We start from the raw sequence: 23,470 nt of genomic DNA on the forward strand, positions 1-23,470 counted from the left end.
CAATAACCTCAGTGCTGATCAAATCTACCATCTCTCCTCTCATTTCATTTCTCAGTAATGGGACTTCAAATTTCATTTTTTTTTTCTTTTTCTAATGGTTCCTTTATTTACGTTTTTATTAGGCTAAAATCTGAAATAATTTTACCATCTCCCTACTCCTAATTGATTTCTTTTTTTCTTCAATCCTGTGAAACATCCTATGTATTTAGACTTTAAAAACTCATGCATGCACTGATTGGCCTCATCTTCTCCTTGACTATTGTTAGAGTGCCTAGAATATGGTTTTTATATTTTGGATTTTTAACAATACATTACGACCAAGTAACATCAAAGAACTTGTCATTTACTCCAAATAAATCAATCAGTGATCGTTCTGTTTGGCTGATGTCCATTCAAGACTGCTGACATAAATATATCTAGATATGGCACAGAATATTAAGATGGTACTTGAGTATAAAAGATAAGCTGAGCAAATACTGCTCCAATTTTAGGTTTGAGAATTTTTATTTAGTGCATTATTTCTTTGATCATTTTGTAAATCAGCAACACAGACTGAACAATTTAGCGCATTCATTTATTCTTTTCCTCAGAACAACATATTTGCTTAAATGTTTAAATCCACCACTTCGATCTTGATTTTCCTCACACATCCAGGCTCCTACTAGGATCTGCTGTCAGATTTAATTTATGATTGGGTGAGAACAGTGCTAATTTAAGTAAGACATCTGCAAGCACTTCTCTCGCTTCTCATTGCTGCACAAGACACCCTCTAGTGGTATGGAAATGAATGAATAAATCTTGACCACTGAAAAACTATTAGTTTCAATAAGTCAACTCAAAGGTTTCAATTTAGATTCCTATCATTGCTTATCTATTTTTGTAAACAGTTCAGATTATTTTGTGATTTCTCCAAATTCTGGAATGTTCCTATTCTATTCTACCTTCAGATACCGACTCATTCAGAAAAACTTACTTTGAGAATGTGAGGTTACCTTTATGGGATCTCAATCATATACATCTAGTTTAAACACAGGATTATGGACAATAAACATACTTGATTTGCACACATCTGCTGCTCCACTCAAGACACACTCAAATCAAATTATCTAATAGCCAAAAAGGGTTATGCCTCAATTAGTAAGACCTTAGGAATGTTAACATCAAAACTTTTACAGTTGTGCAAGAACATCTCTTTCTTCATATTAACCCATATTTACAAAAAGATGTGATGGCATTGGAGAAGGTCCAGAGAATTCTCACAAGAATGATGCTATTGAATATTGGAAGGTCTCGACAGAGTGGACATGCACAGTATGTTTCCAATACTGAAAGAGTCAAGGCCCAGTAGGCTTAGCTTCAGACTAGAAGGATGTACCTTTAGACAGAAATGAGGAGGAATTGATTTAGCCACAAAGTGTAAATACGTGGAGCTCAATGTCACAGATGGCCGAGGAAGTCAAGTCATTGGGTATATTTAAAGCAGAAGTTTCTTGATTAGTAGTAAAGGCATCAAAGGTTACAGGCAGAAGCCAGGAGAATTGGGTTGCAAGGTTAAATAAATCAGTCAGGATCAAGTGATGGAGCAGACTCCATGGACCGAATAGTTTAATTCTACTCCTATGTCTTGTGGTCTTATGGCCAGTGACATAATGCAATCCATAGTAAGTTAATACTTAATACCTTAACCATTACACGAAATAAGGACCAATAACCAAATATAACATCAGGAAAATCAGCAAATAAATCTCAAATCAGAATTATATGTTACAAATCTCATGAAATAATCAGGTATATCATAATATAAATCACCAGGATAACAAACATATGTGAATTTAAATTACTGGCAAAGCATTGCACATGAAGTTTAAAATATACAAAGCTTTAACTTATGAAATCCTAGAATAATATTAATTTGTGGTAAAGTGCTAAAACACTCAAGAAATGTAGGATAAAGTGTCTTTCCATAATTTATGGATGCATCTCTTTATACATTGTTATTTGGAGATTTTCACAATACTTTATTGTCTAATGGCAAAAGGAATTAAATTCACCATAATTCATAGCACTCCAATAATTATTCTTCACTTCAACTAACTTTGAAAACTGAGCAAATTGGTACTTTCAAACACAAAATACATTTCTTCATTGAACCAGTTAAGGGACTGGAATAAATTAAAAATGGAATTTTCCAGTAAAGGGGAAAAACAAATCTGAAAAATAAATTAAAAAGAGTATTGCTCCACAAATATTTTTATCACAGATGATCCCATTCAAACTGAGCAATCAACTTTAACAGAGAAATGTGAAATAACTTCTAATTTTATTCACTCAGCTGAATCTTTATTTCAGTTGGTGACTTCCAAATCAGATGCTTTACAAATAAATTATTCTGGGCTTTAAATCGCTACCATCACTACCAAACTTAGTTGAATATACTAAAATTGACAAGTTACCTGTTTTGTTCAAAGTCCTGCTGGAAACAATTTAACATAACACATTGCCATCAATGTGTTAACTATTACATCTTTAAAATAATTACATCCAAATCATTTAATGATAGAATATGTGATCATTCATAAAATGTGTAGTGAAAAAACATTAATAACTATTGGTTATCTATGTCAAATACAAATAGTTATCTAAATGGTTAGGAAGAGGAATTACAGCTACAGGCAAATGAAAATTCTAAAAGGTTATTTATTTACCAAAATGGATGAGTGAGAGCATGGCCAATATCTTGTGTTATTTCAGGGCAATGTAGCTTGTATTCTGATGCTTATCAAGAACCTACCAACATTTATCCACTTGTGATTACAGTGCTATAGATTTTCCAAAGACAACATCAAAGACTGCATATCTTGCACTTGCAGAAACATAGGAGACAGAGAGCCAATATAAAAGAAATCACAATAGCTGCATATATGACAAAAAGCATTAAAATTGCCTCTATTTCACAGATGATATATTTTATATAAATTATCCAGGTGTTAATGCTTTAGGTTGGGTAAATTATAACTTAGAAATTGATAAAATATTTCAACCTGACAGCTTTCACCAGCCTTGTATGAGGTACAGATAATATTTAAAATATTCACATTATATTTCCAAAGCTTTTTTTGTCATTCAAGTAGGATGCTCAATAACAAAGATCAAATTAGATTCTAATGTCTAATCATCCAAACAGGGTCAACCTGTGCAAGTATGCAAAGGTTAAGCATAAGATCTGTTTTGTCACCTCAGTAGTGGCATGGGATGATGGTTTAAATGAGGCATGGAATGAAGAGAAAATGAAGAAGGATGAACCGATATATTCCAATCAGCAGCTGCAGTTTCACTGGTGAAAGGAAGCCAATGTTTCAGATGCCGTTAAACTAAGATCATGGGAACAGGTCGATTGTATTATGACTTAAAATTATACACATTCCCTCTTTTACTTTACATTGTAGGAACAATACAGCCTTAGATTTTTTCTATTTATTTCGAAAAATAGTCATTGTGCTGCATTTTTAGTTGATTATTTTAGTTGGCAGTCTGAGAATACTAAACGAGTAATAATGCTCCAACAATCACAAAGTGCACAGAGATCTAAGATGACTGAGCGACCCTTACTTTGTTTTTGCTCTGGTTTTTTAAACTATTACTGCCGCTGCTGATGGCAGTACTAACTCGAATAGGTCAGAAATGCTCAAAGTCAATCACACAACAATTTAAACAATTCAGATGTATTCCTAAATAAACATTAAATATAAGTAATTTGACATTTCCGCTGGCATGATGTGAAACTCTGTGTTAAATTTAAAATTCACAAACAAAGGATGATAGTGAAGCTGCATAGGCTATGAACAGGGATTTTAAGTTTTCAATTTGTCATTAATCATTGTTTTATTAAATGGTGACCAAAATACTGCAATATATTTAACTGGAAACGATTGAAGTATTGACTCAATTAAAACAATTAAATACTCCAGTTTAACTGTCCCCTCCTTACAGTTTCTTAACAATGAGATTACATTACTAGCAGTCACAAAACTCATCTTAACCTCACAAGGCTTTATGTGCAGACTTTACATTAATATGACAATTAAATAAGGAAATAGAAGATAAATAAAAAGAAAAAAACCCACCATGTCCTCTTTGCAGTGAGGCAGGCGACCTGTATATAGCAATAGGCACTGAATGGTGTTTGCTGCCATGAAAATGGTGATTATGGTGAGCTGCACCTAAGCTCGAAGCACTCCATGACACGCCAAAAAAACAGCTGAAAGTCAAAAAAACTATCCAAAATGCCAAATGAACACAGGTTGTGATAGTTTCAATGCTGGACTTCACTGTTCCTCTCGGGTTCATGATGCTCCCTGAGAAAAAGATTTGCATCCCCCATGTAATAAATGTCACAATTGTACACAGCCCATTATTTCAAGTCTGCCTTACAGTTTTCTTACAGTCCTCTTCTGCTAAGAAATCCACAGCATACTTTAAATATCCAGTCAGTGCAGTCTGTTCCCAGCTAGAAAAACATAACTACCTGCATTTCCAGCAGTAGCTACCAGGTTCCTGTATGTTAATACTCCAATAGATCCAAGACTGAGAATGCTGAGGTTTTTCCTCTTTCCCTACATAAGGCACATCATCATCCTCCACTGGGTATTCAACATCATTTAAATTTTACAGGATGGCACTTCACAATGCTGTAAGGGAAATTAAAATGCTTCCTCAATCCAGTTACAGCCTGGGGAAAAAAAATGTAACACACAGCACAGCACTGTGTCAGACCAAAGCACCCAATAAATAGCCTGCTCTCCAATCCGAATACAGAAGTCAGGCTAGAGAGAATAATGGCACAGGATATTCCTCACTGAATTGTATACACTTATGAAAGGACCTGGAACAGACCATGCTGGTGAGAAAGCTATGCAAATCTGCAGTCTCAAAACAGCAAATCACTGAAGCTTGGATGCATTGCAGAGGAAGAGCCTATTTTAAAACAGGGATACTGAAATACATTGGGATATTCAATGGTGCTTGCATTTAAAAAGGAAACAAAGACGTGCAAAGACCTTAGAAAACATACCTTTAAAAAACCTTGAAATATTCACTTACAATATTTTTACATAAAATATAATAAATTAATGAAATAAAAATTCCCATTCTCCCCCAAGAAGACAATTCAGAGATTCCAATATCCTCAGTTAGTCCTTTACATTTTTTGAACGAAGGCAGCTGCTGTTGTGATTGGTCAGGAACCTCCCTGCACGGTCCACCAGGTGCTCAATCCAAAGCTACTAAATATGCCTCAACACAAACTACTCATCCATCATTTCTGATGATCTTCTAATTGCACAGTCATCTCCAGAAACTCACACCTTTCTCCCTTCAGTTGACAGATATTAAAGTTCCCAAATTCTAAAACATAGTGTGTGACAATTCTGGAAATAAAGGGGATAATTCAATTAATGGCATTTCTGTTGGGCTGAAAAAAAATTCAGAAATTTTGTTCACAAACATTTCTTTAAAATCACCCTTTATTTTGTTTCATTTCTAGACCAATCCTGACAAAGTAAATCTCTCCTGAGAACAATGTATTTATCTTGACAGGTGTTTGTAATATCAACAGTCTCTCAAAGGTATTGTTATTCATTGCACTGATGTACAATAAAAAACACTATCTGTAAATTAATGTGCTTACTGTATTGCATTCTAAAATAAAACTAAAGCTAGGAGACAAACCAGGTCAACATGAATGTCTCTTCAATTCTATATGCAAATCGAGTAGGATGCATTTCTTACAGAATGTGCATCTTAATCCTTTCTCAATCATGTACAACTGAAATAAAACTAAATGTCACCCAATCACTGAACATGAACGCCATTTTAATTTTTTTAGCTCTTAATTTTATAAATTCATTATGTTCTTCAGTATTTAAGCTGAACCTAGTACAAACTTAAATCAGCCCATTTAAATAATGCTCTGGAATACACAATAGCGTGGCAAGTGCCCTATTGGGAATACATTTCTATACCAGCACTGGGACTAATTAAAAAAAATACACGCAAATCATCCCTGGACTGAAACAAACCTATACTTTGATGAATTCAAACTAAACATAAATTCCTCCTGTTGTAGGACACAACAATGTCCATTTGAAATTCAGAAATCATTTCACACTCCAACAATTTCTTTGACATCCCACACAGAAGAAACCGGAAGATTTTTGCCAGGTGAGTAGAACATCTTGTTAATGACTTCTTAAACTCTTACCAGTATTTACAAGAACAACCGATTATAAATGGATCAGACAGTAAGGCTCTAGCAATTGAAGGAGAAATTTTATATATGTGCTTTCTTATTGACTTCTCATTACTTGGATTTCATTTTAAAAAAACAATTAATTAATTTATATAAATTCACATTCCCCAGCTGTCGTGGAGGGATTTGAACTCTTGTCTTTAGATCAATAGTTCAAAACAAAAGACTGAGTTCAGTAACATAACCATTTAGCTTTTATGTCCTGATAAATTAATTCTGAACCAATTTTATCAAAAAATAAAGGCCAACCATCTCTGCATCAAAACAAGTCTACAATTTGATTCACAACTTCTTCCAGGCTGTGAATTAACCATGCAGCTTAGCACAGCACATTTCTCAACTGGTTCCAAATATCTGCTGCTTTCCAAGGAGTGGCCACTTGTGAAACAAGTCAAGTCACTATGTGCAAGTGTTTCAAAATACTGCAGTTCTTTTTGTGCACTTGTGTATATTCTGTTGAAGAATTATTCTGTTGTGTATATTCTGTTGAAGACATCTATTTGTCAGATGTCTTCAGAAAAAAAACCCATTCTACTGGGATATGGTTGACGTGAAACACAAGATTGTACATTTTATTTGAAATAAAATAATATTGATAATCATACTTCTAAAACTGCTCCAAATAGAGTCAAAATAGATAAGTTCACAGTTGAATTTTGCCTGTTTTAGTTGGCGTTGTACTTCAGGGGCATATCTAATGTAAAACTTCCTTTAAAAACATAACAGAAAGCATCAGGTGACTATTGGAAGTGCTTGATGTTTCTGAACTGAGCATGAAAGAACTTTTAAATTGTTGTCTGATTTGTTTGGAGATTTTGGGTCCTCTGCTGGCCACAAATTAGCTTTTCAGTCAAGCAGAAAATGCAAACACAAAAAAAATCAAAATATCATGTTCATGATGACAAACTTAATTAAACCAAAAGATGCCTGCAATATTTAGATCAGTCAACATTTCAGTAACAAATTACAACTGTTGCAAAATTGTTTTAATTGTGGTAATGTAAAAAATACTTCCAGGTTGTCACTGGCACATATTAACAATGTGGGCTAGATCACTGCCTTTTGTCTAGTGTTCCAACTGAAAACATTGATGGTCAGCCATTGTAACTTAATTAAATCCCGAAACTGCTCTTCAGTAATGTTAAATGCAAAACTGCAGGATTTACTGTTGAATTTAAAAGGCAAATTGTCATTGGATCCAGTAACCCACTGTTTTATGTGTGAACTAAAATATAGGTTGCAGAGGGAGAGTAGGTTACTTTAAAGAAAATTAATTGCATTGCCTTACACCTTTAGAACTAAATGACTACCACCCAGGGGCATTATGAAGTGTTTTGAATGGCTGATAATGGCACATATTAAAATCTCCAATCCTGCCACATTGGACACTAAACAGTTTGTTTAGCAACAGAACCTCTCTACGAGATGTGTCATGCACCTGGCCCCGACACACCTAGAAAACAAGGACACTTATGTCAGAATGGAGTTTCTGGATTTCAGTTTGCCGTTCAACATTAAAATTCTACAGACCTTGGTGAACAATCTCCTACTCCTCAGTCTAAATACTACGCTTCTTGATTTAGGACTTCCTAACCAACAGACCTCAGATAGTCAGGATATATAACTGCTCCTCCCTCCCAATCATCCTCAACACAGGTGCTCCCCAGGACTGTGTGCTGAGCCCATTGCGGTACACTCTGCTTACACACGACTGCACATCCAAACCCCTGAGCAATCGTGTCGTCAAGTTCACTGATGACACAACAGTTGTGGGGTTCATCACCAACAACGATGGTCTACAGAGAGGAGGTGGAAGAACTCAAGGTCCAGTACCAGCCAAATGATGTCAATATAAAGGAGGTGGTTATTGACTTTAGGAGAATTCACGCCATTACCCTTTACATTGATGGCACAGCAGTGGTAACTGAAAGTAATTTCAAACTTCTGGGAGTGTACATCACATACAACCTTCTCTTGGTTCCAGAACACATCCTACACAGTCAAGAAAGCTCAACAATTCATCTGCTTTCTGAGGTGACTGACAAGAGCTAAACTTTGCACATCACTGCTTAGTACAGAAACTGCAATGCAGCGGACAGAAAGGCTCTGCAGTGGGTAGTCAAATTAGCCCAACGCATCACTGGCACCAGCCAACCCACCATCAAGGACATATGCACAGAAAGGTGCCAGAAAAGGGCCAGTAACATCATGAATGATCCCACACATCCTTGTTCATGGACTGTTTGTCCCACTTTCATCCGGGAGGAGGCTACATAGCATCCACACCAGGACCACCAGACTCAAAACTGTTACTCTCCCCAAGCAGTAAGGCTGATCAACACCTCCAACTACTAACTCCACCACTACTTTATTTTCCACCAGTCACCTTATGTACAGCCTAGTGTTGCTTTATGGACATGCAATCAATGTATATAAGCTATCTTCAGAACTTATATTTATTGTGTATTTTATTACTATTGTGTTTTTTTTCCTGCATCTGGTCTGGAGTAACAATCATTTTATTCTCCTTACCCACATGAGCAGGAAATAACATTATACAATCTTGATTTCTTGATCTTGAATTTTGGTTTTAAATGCCTCTGATTATGAGAGACATGAACTGGTAAAGTCAATGACAATTTTCACATGTGGAGAAGTTCCACCTCAGTTTTGTTTTTGTCACGAGCTTTTTAATTACGAGGTGACTGAAGTGCACCAGGAGATGCAGTTGCTGCCTGAAACACACTGCTGAGTTTTGCACACAGCTTGCCAGTGTTTACAGGCCCTCCGTGTCTGGCCCAGATAAGTGTGGATGTGGAAAGAGTAAAAAGCACTATCTGGCCAGCTGCGTAATCTCTAATGGGAGAAACATGCTAAGAGGTAAATATCAGTTTGAATTAAAGCAAGTTTTCTCAACCTCTTTGTGGATGCAATGGTCTCATTGTTGTACAAACACAGCAAACATCATGTCCTCTGTTTAAGTTAATGCACATTAAGCCATGATGCATGAAAATATAAATCAATGTTTTGCTCTTTACTGAACATGACAGTTAATTGTGGTTGCCACAAATTAGAGAACACAATCAGATCTCAAATTTGTGTGAAAAGCAAGTATATGCACTGGTTAAATCGAGTCAAAAGAATTGCAAAACTTCTGATATTACCGTCCCTTTCCAAGAGAGAGAAGAACATTCTAATAATTATATGAATGGAGAGAAACAGAGTTAATGTTTCAGGTTAAAGCCATTTCCTCTTCAACCTGAAATATTCAGAGTTTCACTTTCCAAGGTTGCTGGCAGACTCGCTAAGTGTTTCCAGCTACCTATGTCTGTTTAACTGCAAAGTTCAACAAATACATGGTGTTTGTATTTATATTGTGTGTGTAGGCCCCAGACAGTGACCAGAAGTGTCATAAACCATATTTAGTTAAGAAGCTTACATTTGAATTTCGCTCCAACAACATGGAGGAACTTACTTTGGCCAGTTTAAACTATTATACAAAATAATTTATTTAAAGTTACTGCAGGTATTTTACCCTAATTAATTGTTCATGATGATATTTGTACTATGTTTGCTTTACATGATGGATAGTTTGAAGGAGAAGTGGGAAAAATGGGAACTATTTTGCTTTTTGCAATAACATTTGCATCTTAAAGCTTAAATAGTTCTTATTGGTTGAAGCATGGGATCCATTTCAATGTTCAGGCAAACTGCTTCAAACTTCAATCAATTGACACAATTCCAAAAGAACTTTTGTTATTTTACCTCAAATAATTGTTGAATATTTGCTGCTTCAAACATTTTTGTCATCTGGAGTGGGTGCATCAGTCAAAACAATGAGACAAATTAATACCAATAAAAAAAAGCATATTAATGACTGAAGACCAGCTTTGGAAGTAAGGGGAGATGAGCAAACCAGACAATGAAGTCATTTAGAACATAGAACAATCCAGTACAGGCCCTTTGACACAGGATGTGGTACTGCCCTATGTAAACCCACTCCAAGATCAATTTAACCCTTCCTTCCCACTGTGATAGATATTCACTTCCATCTTATGTTTGCTAAGCTTGCTTTCTAAACAGCAGCTGCCATTTGAAAGGTCACAAACAGTTGTAGGTAAACTTTCAACTATATTGCCTTATTTAACTTTTGGGTCACAACAGAAGTCAGTCTTCAGTTCTTAAAATGTAAATGGAAGGCAGCTTGAAGTTTAAAAAAAAAATCACTCTTTACAGAACAGCTTTGCAAATGGACTCGTATTTTGAAGACGCTCTGTCTGTGAAGAGTCACTGCACCTACTTTATCGTTGCTCAAGAGTCAAGTGTAAAGCAATGAACTGCTTAATTTGTGTTGTTTCATGCAGACAAGCTGACTTAAGTTGTTTAGTTAAAGGTAGCTTGCAGAACCAGATGGACACTATCATTTAGCATATTAATAACTGATGTGTTTATAGTTGGAAGGTTTTATGTGTTAAATGGTGAAGTGGCAGATAAAGGAAGTGATGCATTTTGGTAGTACTATTAAGATTATGCATCATATAAGTTAATTCCGGAGAGTTATGAGGAATAAAGGTACCTTGGTGTGCTAGTCCAAAGAACTTGAAGGATGCAACACGGGTAGCTACAGTGGTTAAGAAGACATATAGCCTTTATTAGTCAGAGCATTAAGTACAAGAAAATGGTATGTTCTAAGCTAGGCTTACTCAGCTCAAAGCTGCTCAACTGAACTCCCCAAACTCATTAACAACGTTGCAAATCGGTACCCTTTCATCAACCTCACTCTAATCATTGGAGAAACATGAGGACACACAAAAGCACACAGAAAACAAGTGCTAAGGGAAATCACTAAGGAGGTTCATTGATGTTTGCATTGGCTTCATCATGCTGGGAAGACAGAGTAGATAGAACAGCGTTTTTTTCTGACCAGAAGTCTATGACTAATTGTACCTTGCAGGACATTCTGCAGGGCTTATTAATATGTTAACAATGTATGTATTTATCTTTTATTTATTGAGATACAGTGTGAAACAGGCCCTTCAAGACATGCCACCCAGCAATCCCCCAATTTAACCCTATCATAATCACGGTACAATTTACAATTACTAATTCACCTACCCAATGGCACATCTTTATTGGAGGAAACCAGACCACCTGGAGGAATTCCAGATACTTACGGGGAGAACATACAAATTCCTTAAAAGCAGCGGTGGGAATTGAACTCAGTCACTGGTACCATAAAGCATTGTGCTAACCACTACACTACAGTGCTGCCCTATATTTCAATTATAATATAGGCAGTCTTATTAGTAAATCCGTGGATAACACAAAAATTGGTAGAGTTGTGGATAGCAAGGAAGGTTGTCAAGGGATTTAGCAGGATATTGATTGGTTATAAATTTAGGTGAAACAAAGGCAGATAGAGCTTAATCTGGATAAAGATTAGGTGATACATTATAGGAAATCTAATGCAAAAGATAGAGAAAATACAGGATCCTCAAGATCTTTGCTGCATAGAGGGTTCTTGTGTGCAAACCCATAGTTCCTTAAAAGTAGTTAAAGAAACATAAACATACAGCACAATACAGGCCCTTCGGCCCACAAAGCTGTGCCGAACATGTCTTTACCTTAGAATTACTTAGGCTTTACCTATAGCCCTCCATTTCTCTAAGCTCCTTTTAGCGATCCAGGAGACTCTTAAAAGACCCTATCATTTCTGCCTCCAGAACCTTGCCAGAAGCCCATTCCATGCACTCATCAGTCTCTGCATAAAAAAAAACTTACTCCTGACATCTCCTCTGTACCTACTTCCAAGTACCTTAAAACTATGCCTTCTCGTGCTAGCTATTTCAGCCCTGGGAAAAAGCCTCTGACTATCCACATGATCAATGCTCTCATCACCTTATACACCTCTATCAGGTCACCACTCATCCTCTGTCATTCCAAGGAGAAAAGGCCGAGTTCACTCAACCTATTCTCATAAGGCATGCTCCCCAATCCAGGCAACGTCCTTGTAAATCTCCTCTGCACCCTTTCTATAGTTTCCATGTCCTTCCTATAGTTAGGCGACCAGAATTGGGCACAGTACTCCAAGTGGGATCCGATCACGGTCCTATATACGATTGGACAGGGTGGAAAGAGAGAATGCTTGTCCGGCACAGAGTATACAAGTTAGCAAATCATGATGCAGCTGTATAAAACTTTGGTTTGTCTCCATTTGGAGTAGTGTGTGCAATTCTGGTCACCATAGTAAAGAAAGGATATGAAGGCTTCAGAGAAAGCGCAAAAGAGCTTCACTAAGATGTTGCCTGCATTGAAGTGCATTAGCTATAAGGTTTGACAAACTTGACTTGCTTTCTCTGGAGCTTCGGAGGCTAAGGGGAAACATGTAGGATGTATAAAAAATATACAAATAGGGTCATAAATAGGATAGACAGTCAATCTTTTTCCCCCAGGGAGGACATGTAAAATACTAGAGCTGTCTTTTATTTTGTTACTGTGGTCAGACAGGGACAATAATGATCCGCTACAGAGGGTACAAAAAGGGGAGTGTTGTGCTTAAGAGTTAATGTTGTGATCAATAAAATAACTGTCTATTCAGATGTTCACAGAAGCTAGAAGGGCCTCCTCCTACCTTCTGACATTTCGTCCTGCTCTTCTGTTATTATTGGGAGGGTTGATCCACCTGAATCTAGTTTATCCAGAAAACAAAATAATTACATAAATTTGAAGGCCTATTCTGTTCTATACCACAATGCATTTCTAAAGGACTTCAGATCAGTGTATAAATGGTGTCTGTATACATCAGCAGATAATAGCATTGCTCTCAGTGCAGACATTGTTCTTTGATGTGGAGTCACATTGGAACAAAGTGCCAGATGATGAAAGAATAGTACTGGTTCCTTTTTTGTCACCCTGTGGTCAGGCTCCAATGGATGGAACATAGCTTACTAAACTAAAATGTCATAACAAACCCGAGTATCAAGCAGTGAGCATCGTGATGCCTTGGATCTGATCCAAGAGCAGCTTGGCCATCGGTGAGAGTGCAACTTGTGGTTGCTTTGGAGGAATTTGCCAAATGTCTGGTTGAAGATAGCTCTGACATCACTCAAGAATCTCAATCCCTTCAAAAGCAAAGTGTAGTGTTTGATTAGCACCCATCCATCACATTAAACATTCACTTGCGCAGACTCTTTTTTTTTGGTAACTTATTCAATTTCCCAACACAAGACAAGAGCGATAGGTTCATCAGAACACTGCAACCTTCTAGCTGTTCTTGAAGTGCTAACAATCCTAATTTGGAAACCTGCTCCAGGCTCCGTGACATTTTCTCCACTATGCACTGAACCGAGACCGAGGCTGTGGCCTTCTCCAGGCTTAGTTTTTGAGGATGCACTTTCATTCTAAACGCTACTTGCTTACTTATATTGTTTGCACAATTTGTTACTTTTTTCTCTCAGCACATTGGGTGTTTTTTTTTTGCTTTTGGGTTTCTTTGTTTTGTGGCTGCCTGTAAGGAGATGAATCAAGGTTGTATTATGTTTCCATACTTTGATAATAAATGTACTCTGAAATTTGAAATTACTGTACCTTCTCTATCCAAGTTTTAGGACCAGTGACATTACTACCCAATAGCACTGGGGGATTACCTTCACCAGAAATGCTGAAGTGGCTTATGAATACCTTAATAGCATTTGGCAAAGAGTAATAATTTCCAGTAAGCCTGCAATGTCCACAACTCATAAATTAGATCACGTTTTAAACAATAGATATGTCATAGTCCGTGTGAGGCAACTGATGTCAATGATACATTACTAAATGTGAAGGCCACAGTCCAGTGAACGTATTTGTTTCTACTGCCTCACTATTTTAGTTGAGAAAAAATGGTAATCCAAACTGCAAGGGTACTTTATTAAAGAACTGAAAATTTACATTCTCAGGGCATGTTTTTGTACTTTGCCATACTCCAGATACAAACAGACTTTGGAAGTTCCCTTTGTTAAAAATTGCTACAACAGAAGTTAACTCACGTAAGACAATCTTAAAATAGCCGTCTTTGTTCCCAGCCAACACCACACTTAACTCTTATACAGATACTGCATTCGTTGACTGCAGCGGTCTGCTAAGGCAAGAGTCGAATCCCTCATTTAGTGGAGAACATCTATGACCTTTCTCATGCATAGGTGTTTTCTCATGCACAGCAATGTTGCAGATGGCCTTGAGCCAGTATAGCATTGATGGCCTACGTGACCAGTACAATTCAGTCCCTGGTCTGTGGCTATATTTTGATTGAAGAAAGTGGGATCTGTCAGTATTTACTCCTTAAGCAAGTGGGACCCAAGGACTTATACTCACAGGAGCAAAACTCCTTTATAATGGCTGCTGGATAAAAACCTCATGCCATTTCTTCTGCTTCTCCCCTTCCCTTTCCCTCCTCTTCCCTCCCTTTCCCTCCTCCCATGATCCCCACTATCCTATTTGTACTACTCACCAGCTCAACATCTTAAATTTAGCCATTTTGTGGGGTGCATAACCCTCTTCATTCCTCGTCTCATTTCTCTAAGGTCCCTAGACTTTATCAAGCTACACAAGGAGGCATTTGCATTATACAAATCGGAACTGATAACAATTATTCATAATCTTTCGTTTCATATATCACCTTTCTTTATAAGTTGAAAAGGAACTCAGTTCCCACAAACATCTGCCATTTCTAAATGGTAAAGACTGCAAATCTCTGAGATGTAGACAAACTTGGATGGCTATTGTGTGATTTTGAAAAGGCTTGTAAGCAGATACATTAGGAAATTGTTACAGCGGCTGTCATCTGAGTGGACACAGTCAGAGTAGTGAGGTTGAGGCTTTAGCTCTTCGAGGCTTCAGCAAAGAGAGGCTTCAGTCAGAGAAAGCAAAGGAAAAACAAGCTCTACTTTAAGTTTTCTTCTCCCTTCTTTTTCCTTCTTTATATCTGCTCTGTTAGTACAGTAGAGACACCAGGCAGGATAGTAGAATGCTCCTCTTGCAAGATGTGGCAAGGCAGAGACATCTCCAGTGTCTTGATGACTACAAGCGTGAGAAGTGCATCCAGCTGCAGCTTCTAACAATCTGCATTAAGGAGTTGGAGCTGAAACTGGATGAACTCCAGATCATTCTGGAGGCTGAGAGGGTGATAGAGAGAGGGGTAGTTACACCCAAGGTGCAGGACACAAGAAACTAGGTGACAGTCAGGAAGGGGAAAGGGGTTAAGAAGCCAGTACAGAGTACCCCTGTGGCCATCCCCTTTGAATACTGTCCAGAGAGGTGGGGGGGGGGGGGAAATGAGTTAACATACACAGTGGTCAGGTCTCTGGCACTGAGTCTGCCTCTGTGATCAGAAGGGAAGGGGGAAGAAGAGACACGCTGTGGTGATAGGGGATTCGTTAGTTAGGGGGACAGACAGGAGGTTCTGTGGGTGAGAATGAGATTCCTGGATGGTATGTTGTCTCCTGGGTGCCAGGGTCTGGGATATCTCAGACCTTAAGTGGGAGGGTGAACAGCCAGAAGTCATAGTCCATATATGTATCAATGATATCCGAAAGAAGAGTGCCAAGGTTCTACATAGGGAGTTCAGGGAGTTAGATGGCAAGTTAAAGGGCAGGACCTTTAGGGTTGTGATCTCAGGATTGCTGCCTGTGCCATGTGCTAGTGAGGCCAGAACAAGGAAGATTCTACAGTTTAATATGTGGCTAAGGAGTTGGCGTAGGAGGGAGTGTATACGATTTTTGGATCACTGGGCTCTCTTCCAGGGAAGGTGGGACCTGTGCAGAAGGGATAGGTTGCACTTGAACTGTGGAGAACTAATATCCTAACAGGAAAATTTATTAATGCTGCACAGTGAGGTTTAAATTAGAGTTGCAGGAGGATGGGAACCAGAGTGCCAGAACAGTTAGTGGAGAGATCGTGCAGACAGATGTTGGTAAATGGATCGAAAGTTGTGCATGAGTGTGCTTAATTGATGGATTTTCAATCAGAAGAGATAAAGAGCTTGGAATATTTTGGGGGCAGTATGGCAGCATAGCGGTTAGCAGAATGCTTTACAGCACCAGCAACCTGGGTTCAAATCACGTACGGATGTTCTCCCCATGACTGTGTTTGTATTCTGCTCAGTGTTCCGGTTGGTGTATGGGGTGGTAGGTTAATTGGCCACATGGGTGTGCCGGGGCAGTGAGAGTTTTTTGGGCTAGAAGGACCCATTACCATGCTGTATGGCTGAATGAAATAAAATAATCTATAAAGTTGGATTAAATAATGGAGAAAGTGTCATTTTAAACATTGTTTGCAGTTCATCCTCAGTCTCAATCTCCAAAAATCAAGTAATAAAGGGCACTTGAACTTTAAAGGTGCACCTGAATCAATACAATTATTCATCTGTCAATATTGAAAATTGTCACCCTGCCCGCAAAACTCAGTCTCGGTCAGTAACATATCGCTGATCCAGGCAGAGTTCTCAGTTTGCAGTAAATTACATTGTAATACTTTAAGCACACGAAAAATCCCAGTGGCAACTCCTTAAGAGCGTAAGGCAAAGATCAGTTGAGTAAAAAGAGTTCTTGATACAGGGCAAAGGCAATCTCTTTAGCTTTTTTTCCCAGTAGCTATTAACAGAAAACCATGGTTCATGTACAATTATATATTTCAACTGTGGTGGCAGAAGCCGGACTGAAAGAAATACCACTGAAGTACATCTGAGACAGTGGCAGAAACCTGATTGAAAACATTCATTTATTTAACTGCATGAAGATGGAGACAAATTTAGCAAGGACATGCCTTTGAGGAATTTTGCAAATCATGGGAAATTATTGGAAGACTGTGGTTTGCATAAACAGAAGGGCCAAGTGATTTTTCTGAGGTGGGGACAGGATGCGGTCAACATGAAGGTGATGAAATGTGCTGAGATATCTGCATTTCAGCAGATACAGGGCCATAAGTGTAAAAAACGGTCCCAGGGATAACATGAAGTCAGAGAGGTCGTGCTCTAGAAGACTCTTTTTGTCTCAGACTTAAATAAATTGGCTGAATCCACATGAAGTGAATGATACAAATAACTGAATTTTTAAGGTTAAATCCGGTTACTAAATTTGTATTCATACTGTTTCAATGACATCTTTCATTTATCTTTGCCTTCAAATTTACTGTAAAAATTGAAAATAACAACTAATTCTGAATTTTTCTGACATCTGGTCTATGGATGAAGTCAGAAAATCTGATGACTAATGTCTGGCACAAACTAATTCTAACTATTAGTTTGCCACCTAGTTTCTGCGATCTGTTAACACATGTACAGACAAGCAACTTATTTTCTTGTTGCCAAAGCTGGGTGATGAATTTCTCACTGTGCTAATTTTTAGAACAACTCCACAAATTTGTGCATTAACTCATCAAATAAACTGTTCTGAATTATGCCCCCAGACAAAGACTAGCATTCAGATGAATTAATAGCAATCCCTTCTCTGCAAGATGACTTTATGTACAAGCAATGGTTTTCAAAAAAAAAAGAAAATAAAAACATCAGCTCAGTTATAAATATACGGATGATAAAATTCCTTTGGATTTAACAATATTTTACTTCCAAATTTCTACATGCAAAGAGAAGCAGAATGTTCCACTTGTAGTCAGCCTTAGTAATAGTCAAACTTTTCAAATGCATTGAAATGTTGATGAGGATGTGCATCACGTGTGCAACTGAACCATGGCATATTCTTCACACGCCAGATTCCTTTTTTATTCACTATTCATATACAACGCAGGAATACTTTGAGCACATGTGCTGGATTTCATGGGATAAACATAAGATTAATGAAAATACGAACAATACACTACACTAGGAAAATCAAAGCTGCTGCCTTTGGTCATTACTAAAAGCTTCATTTTCTTGTCAACCACTCAAGGTTGAATGCTGGCAATAAAAGGATGAGCAGGATTACTTAAACCTTGGTATTTTCATCTCAATAGGTTTCATTAGGTACATTTAATGTCAGAGAGATATATACAATATACATCCTCAAATTCTTTTTCTTCACAAACATTCACAAAAACAGAGGAGTGCCCCAGAGAATGAATGACAGTTAAATGTCAGAAACCCAAAGCCTCTCTCCCAGCTCCCCCCTCCCATGTACAGGCAGCAGCAAGGTAATGGCCCCCATCCCACACCCACTGGCAAAAGATCATCAGGGCCCTCCACCGAACACTCAAGCGTGCAGCAAGCATCATTAAAGATAGAGATTTGCAGTACCCAAAAACTACTCATTTACCCAGTAATTCAGCATACCACAGGCTCTCTCTCTCTCTCCTTAACAAGGGAGAAAGAGATGTCCCCATTTCACAGCGAGAGGGGAGACGTAACAAACTGGCCTCAGGATGAGCTTTCTGATCACATATTAAGTTTACTTGTTTCTACACCTGTAACACTGCCTGACCCCACTCTACCTCAGCTGACTTGCACCTCTCAGCTTCATTGCTCCAATACATTCCTGCATTTGGGGATATTGAAAACCCTGCTGCTTGTGATTTAACTTGCAACAGGAGTTTGGTGATTAACAGTGATTCCCATACAGAACCCTCTAATATTCAATTTCCCATGCTTTTGCAGCATCTTTCAAACCCTCAGCCTCACCATATAAAACCACAAGACATAGGAGCAGAATTAGGCCATTCAGACCCTTGAATCGACTCTGGCATTCAATCATGGCTGATTTAATTTCCTTCTCGACCCCTGCCTTCAGCCCATAACCTTCAATGCCTTTAATAAACAACCTATCAAACACCACTTTAAATATACAAGAATTTAAGTACGATCATGATGACCCAGGGAAAAAAAAATCATAGGCCAGGGAACCTTAGAACAGAGATAGGGAAATTAATGGAGGTTATCTCTGCAGTCTTGTCCAATCAAATTATACCCCTGCTTCCTGCACCTCAAAATTTATATGCATCTTTCATTTAACAATTGGCTGTAGTGTCTTCTGGAGCCACACTGGAAGCCTGCTGCTAACTTTGTTTTGTTACTGCGAGGACCAGAAAGAATGATCAGCAGCAGAGACCCATTAAGAAGTGTGTCTCGGGGATGAGTGGTAGCTCTTGTTGCAATGAGAACCAGCAGTTAATAGGAGGGAGACAAGATCTAATAGAGCAACCATTTGAAAAGACGCTTTTGAGGTTGGAAATGCTGATATTAACATCAAAGTATGAGCTTCAGTGAAGAGAAAAAACAGCGACAAGTCAAGACAAGATAGGATTTTTCATTTTCCTTGAGCTTTTAAAAAGGGCAGGGATGGCAGTCAGTGGAGTGATATGTCCCCTTCTAGGTCAAGATGGAGCCAAGGTGCAGTCTCCATTGAGGTTACGGATTTGACTTAGTTGTTTCAAGTTTTCTTTAAGATTTGGTTTTGGTGAAAGAGAGGGAAGATAGGAGCCAGGCTAAACTAAAGGGACAGGGATGTGGGGGGAATTAGTGGACAAGCTAGAGACTAAGGCTCTACTAGGCATTTGAAGGCCAGCAATGTTGTCGAATGGCAGGCCAGCAGACCAGTGATGACATTTGGGGTCCTGACAGTGCAGGTCCAGAGCTTGAGGCATGGGCTTTGGGTCTTCATGCAGAGGCCTTATTTCACTTTATGTACATACTTCACTGCGTGTTTCGATGCACATGTGGTAAATAAATTTGAAACTGAATCTGACACGTGGGAAATCAAGGAGTCTAGAATCCATGATCTATAGGAAGTGTGTCCAACTGCATCTTATCTGAGACCACATGGATGGATGGGAACTGCAGTTGAACCCAGTGAGGAGCTTGCAGGAGCCAGACAGTGTATACTTAGGAGTTCCAGGAAGGAGGTGACACCAAAGATTCTGTCAGATGGATGGGTGACTACTAGGAGGTAAAGGAATGCAGTACAGGATTCTCACATGGCTGTCCCTCTCTATAACAAGTATACCACATTGGACACTGTTGGTGCTGGGAATGGTCTCTCAGAAGAAAACGAACTGCACCAGCAGCCAGGTCAATGGCATCGTGACTGAATAATACATAGCAGGAGGACAGGATAACCTGGATTGACAGGAGAGTTGATATAAAGGGGAGATTCTTGATTAGGGCAACAAATGTTGTGGGGAAAAGGCAAGATAATGGGGTTGAGAGGGAAAATGATCAAGTGACAGAGCAGACTTGATGGGCCAAATGGCCTAACCCTGCTCCTATGTCTTATGGTCTTCTTGAAGATTGAGGGAAGAGCAGTAGATGTCTACATTAGTAAAACCTTTTACAAGGTCTTGCATGATAGGCTGTTTCACAAATTTAAATCACATGAGATCCAGGATGAGCTCGTCAACTGGATACAAAACTGTCTTGATGGTAGTGAAGGAGGCCTGTGACCAGCAATATGCTATGTCTTGCTCTAGATTTCCAGCATTTGCAGAATCCCTTGTGTTAATGATTTGCTGTAGACATTGGTGCTGTGCCCACTTTTGTTTGCCCTCTGTGTTAACAATTTGAATAGAATGTAATGGCCATGGTTAGTAACTTTGTGGCTGACATAACAATTGGTGGTACACTGGAGAGTGATAGAGGCTATTCTGATCAACAGGATCGCAATCAACTGGGCAAATGAATCCAGGAATGGCGGAAAAGATTTAACTCAAATACAAAGTGTTACATTTTGGTAAAGTTAAACCAGGGCAGAAATTACTCAGTATATGGGAGACCCCAGGACAGTCTTCTAGAACAGGGAGTCTGAGAAATGTAAGTACGTAATTCCCTGAAAGTGGTGCAAATGATGGACAGAGTGGTTGCAAAGGCATCTGGCACACTTGCTTATAATTTTTCTGAGCACTGAGTTCAACAGTTGGGATGTCACATCACCACTCTACAAGAGCTTTTAAGCAGTTTAGTTACCAATATAGGTGAAGGATATCATGTTTGAATGGGTGCAGTAGAAGTTCACGAGAATGTTACCGGGATTAAATGGCTTGAATAACAATGGATGGGCTGGAGTTATTTTTCCCCAGAGACATTGCAGGTTATGAGGTAATCTTGCAGAAATATATAAAATCCTGAGTGGCATGGATAGGGTGAATGGTCACCATCTTTTTCCCAGAAAAGGGGAGTCTAAAGCTAAAGGGCATAGATTTAGTACAAGAAGGTAAAATTTGAAGGAATCTGAGGGACATTTCCACCCGCAGAGTGGAGGCTGGAACAAAGTGCCAGAGTGAGAGGCAGATGCTAGTACAATTACACCTAAATGACGTTTGGACAGGTACATGTCCTGGAAATGTTTTGAGGCACTTGGATCTAATACAGGCAAATGAGATTTGCTCAGGAAGGCAATTTGGTCAGCACGAATGAGTTAGGCCTGTGAGCCTGTTTCTGTGTTGTGTAACTTTACCATTCATACTGTGCATAAGTTTAACAGCACAGCAGACAACTTGTTTTGCTCATACTATCTTTTCTTTGCCATCCGATACAAATTCAGAAGCCACCTGGTGGTGGATCTGGAAGAACAAGAGGGAACAAGAGAAAATCTGCAGATGCTGGAAATTCAAGTAACACACACAAGATGCTGGAGGAGCTTAGCAGGTCAAGCAGCATTTATGGAAAAGAGTACAGTCAACGTTTCAGGCCGAGACCTTTCATCGAGACTGAAGAGAAAAGATAAGGAGTCAAAGGTGTGGGAGGGGAGGAAGAAACACAAGATGATAGATAAAACTGGGGGAGGGGGTGAAGTAAAGAGCTGGGAAGTTGATTGGTGAAAGAGATACAGAGCTGGAGAAGGGGGGAGTCTAATATAAGAGGACCGAAGGCCTTGGAAGAAAGAGAAGGGGGAGGAGCACCAGGAGGTGGTGATGGGCAGGTAAGGAAAAGGGAATGGGGAATGGTGAAGGGGGGGGGGGAGAGATGCATTGCCAGAAGTTAGAGAAATTGATGTTTATGCCATCAGATCGAACCCGATGTAGATTGGGAGACTGCTTCGCCGAGTACCTCTGTCCGCCAGAAAAAGTGGGATCACCCAATGACTGCTAATTTTGAATTCACTTCCCACTCTGACGTAATGAGCCCACACTCAGGTTGGAGGAGCAACACCTTATATTCCGTCTGGGTAGCCTCCAACCTGATGGCATGAACTTCGATTTCTCTAACTTCCAGTAATGTCCTACTCTGCTCCTTCACCATTCTCCATTCCATTTTTTCCTCTCTCACCTTATCTCTTTACCTGCTTATCACCTCCCTCCGGGGCTCCTCCTCCTTTATTTCTTCCATGGCTCTCCTATTAGATACCCACTTCTCCAGCTCTGTATCTCTTTCGCCAATCAACTTCTCAGCTCTTTACTCATCCCCTCCACATTCCACCTGTCACCTTGTGTTTCTTTCTCCCCTCCCCCACCTTCTAACTCTGACTCACAATCTTTCCTTCCATCCTAATAAAGGCTCTCAGCCCGAAACATCAACTGAACTCTTTTCCATAGATGTTGCCCGGCCTGCTGAGCTCCCCCAGCATTTTGTGTGTGTTGCTGGGAAATCATGCAAGTCAACTTCCTATATTTAGCTCTGATCTATTGACCACCAAAGCCTACAACTCTTTTAATAATCAGGATCTTGCTGAGGAGCAACCCACCATCTATATTCAAGGTTCACAAAATCATCTCCCTGTGAAACCATGGTATGTTAAGAGGCAACATTGAAATACATTCTTTATCCTCACTGAAATATATATTGTTCTGCGACTTCAAATACAACCTTACATGTATATGAAACTATTTTGGTCCTGGACTAAAAGTTCAAAGTTCGATGTAAATTTATTATTGAAGTACATAATCTCTCCATAATCATTTTCTTGTGAGCATACTCAGTAAATCCAATAATCATAATAGAATCAGTGGAACACTGCACCCAACAGGACAGGTAACCAACATCAAAAGACAACAAAAAGTGCAAACACATAAAAAAAGGATAATTAAATACTGAGAATACGAGATGAATCGTCCTTCAAAATGAGTCCATAAGTTGTGGGAACAGTTCATTGATGGGGCAAGTGAAGGCAAGTGAAGTTATCTCCTTTGGTTCTAGTCAATATACTCTCCACCACACATTTATAGAAGTTAATCAAAGTTTTAGATTTCATACCAATTCTTCGCAAA

At 38.8% G+C, this 23,470-nt stretch overlaps 1 protein-coding gene across 24 annotated transcripts in view; it reads right to left on the bottom strand.

Moving 5' to 3' along the window:
* LOC140730474 (neurexin-1) overlaps positions 1-23,470 on the bottom strand; it is a 1,634,325-nt gene that overhangs the window by 460,600 nt on the left and 1,150,255 nt on the right. For 2 of the 24 annotated variants that reach the window (XM_073050947.1, XM_073050946.1), the window contains exon 1: positions 4,125-4,905. The exons of the other annotated variants lie outside the window; for them this stretch is intronic. In XM_073050947.1, coding sequence (XP_072907048.1) covers positions 4,125-4,374 — 250 coding nt within the window. In that variant the 5' untranslated portion in view covers positions 4,375-4,905. Of the gene's footprint in view, positions 1-4,124; positions 4,906-23,470 lie in introns of those variants that run through there. 24 annotated transcript variants of the gene reach the window in all.

The sequence above is a fragment of the Hemitrygon akajei genome, chromosome 7 (assembly GCF_048418815.1).
Source record: "Hemitrygon akajei chromosome 7, sHemAka1.3, whole genome shotgun sequence".
Classification (NCBI taxonomy): domain Eukaryota; kingdom Metazoa; phylum Chordata; class Chondrichthyes; order Myliobatiformes; family Dasyatidae; genus Hemitrygon; species Hemitrygon akajei.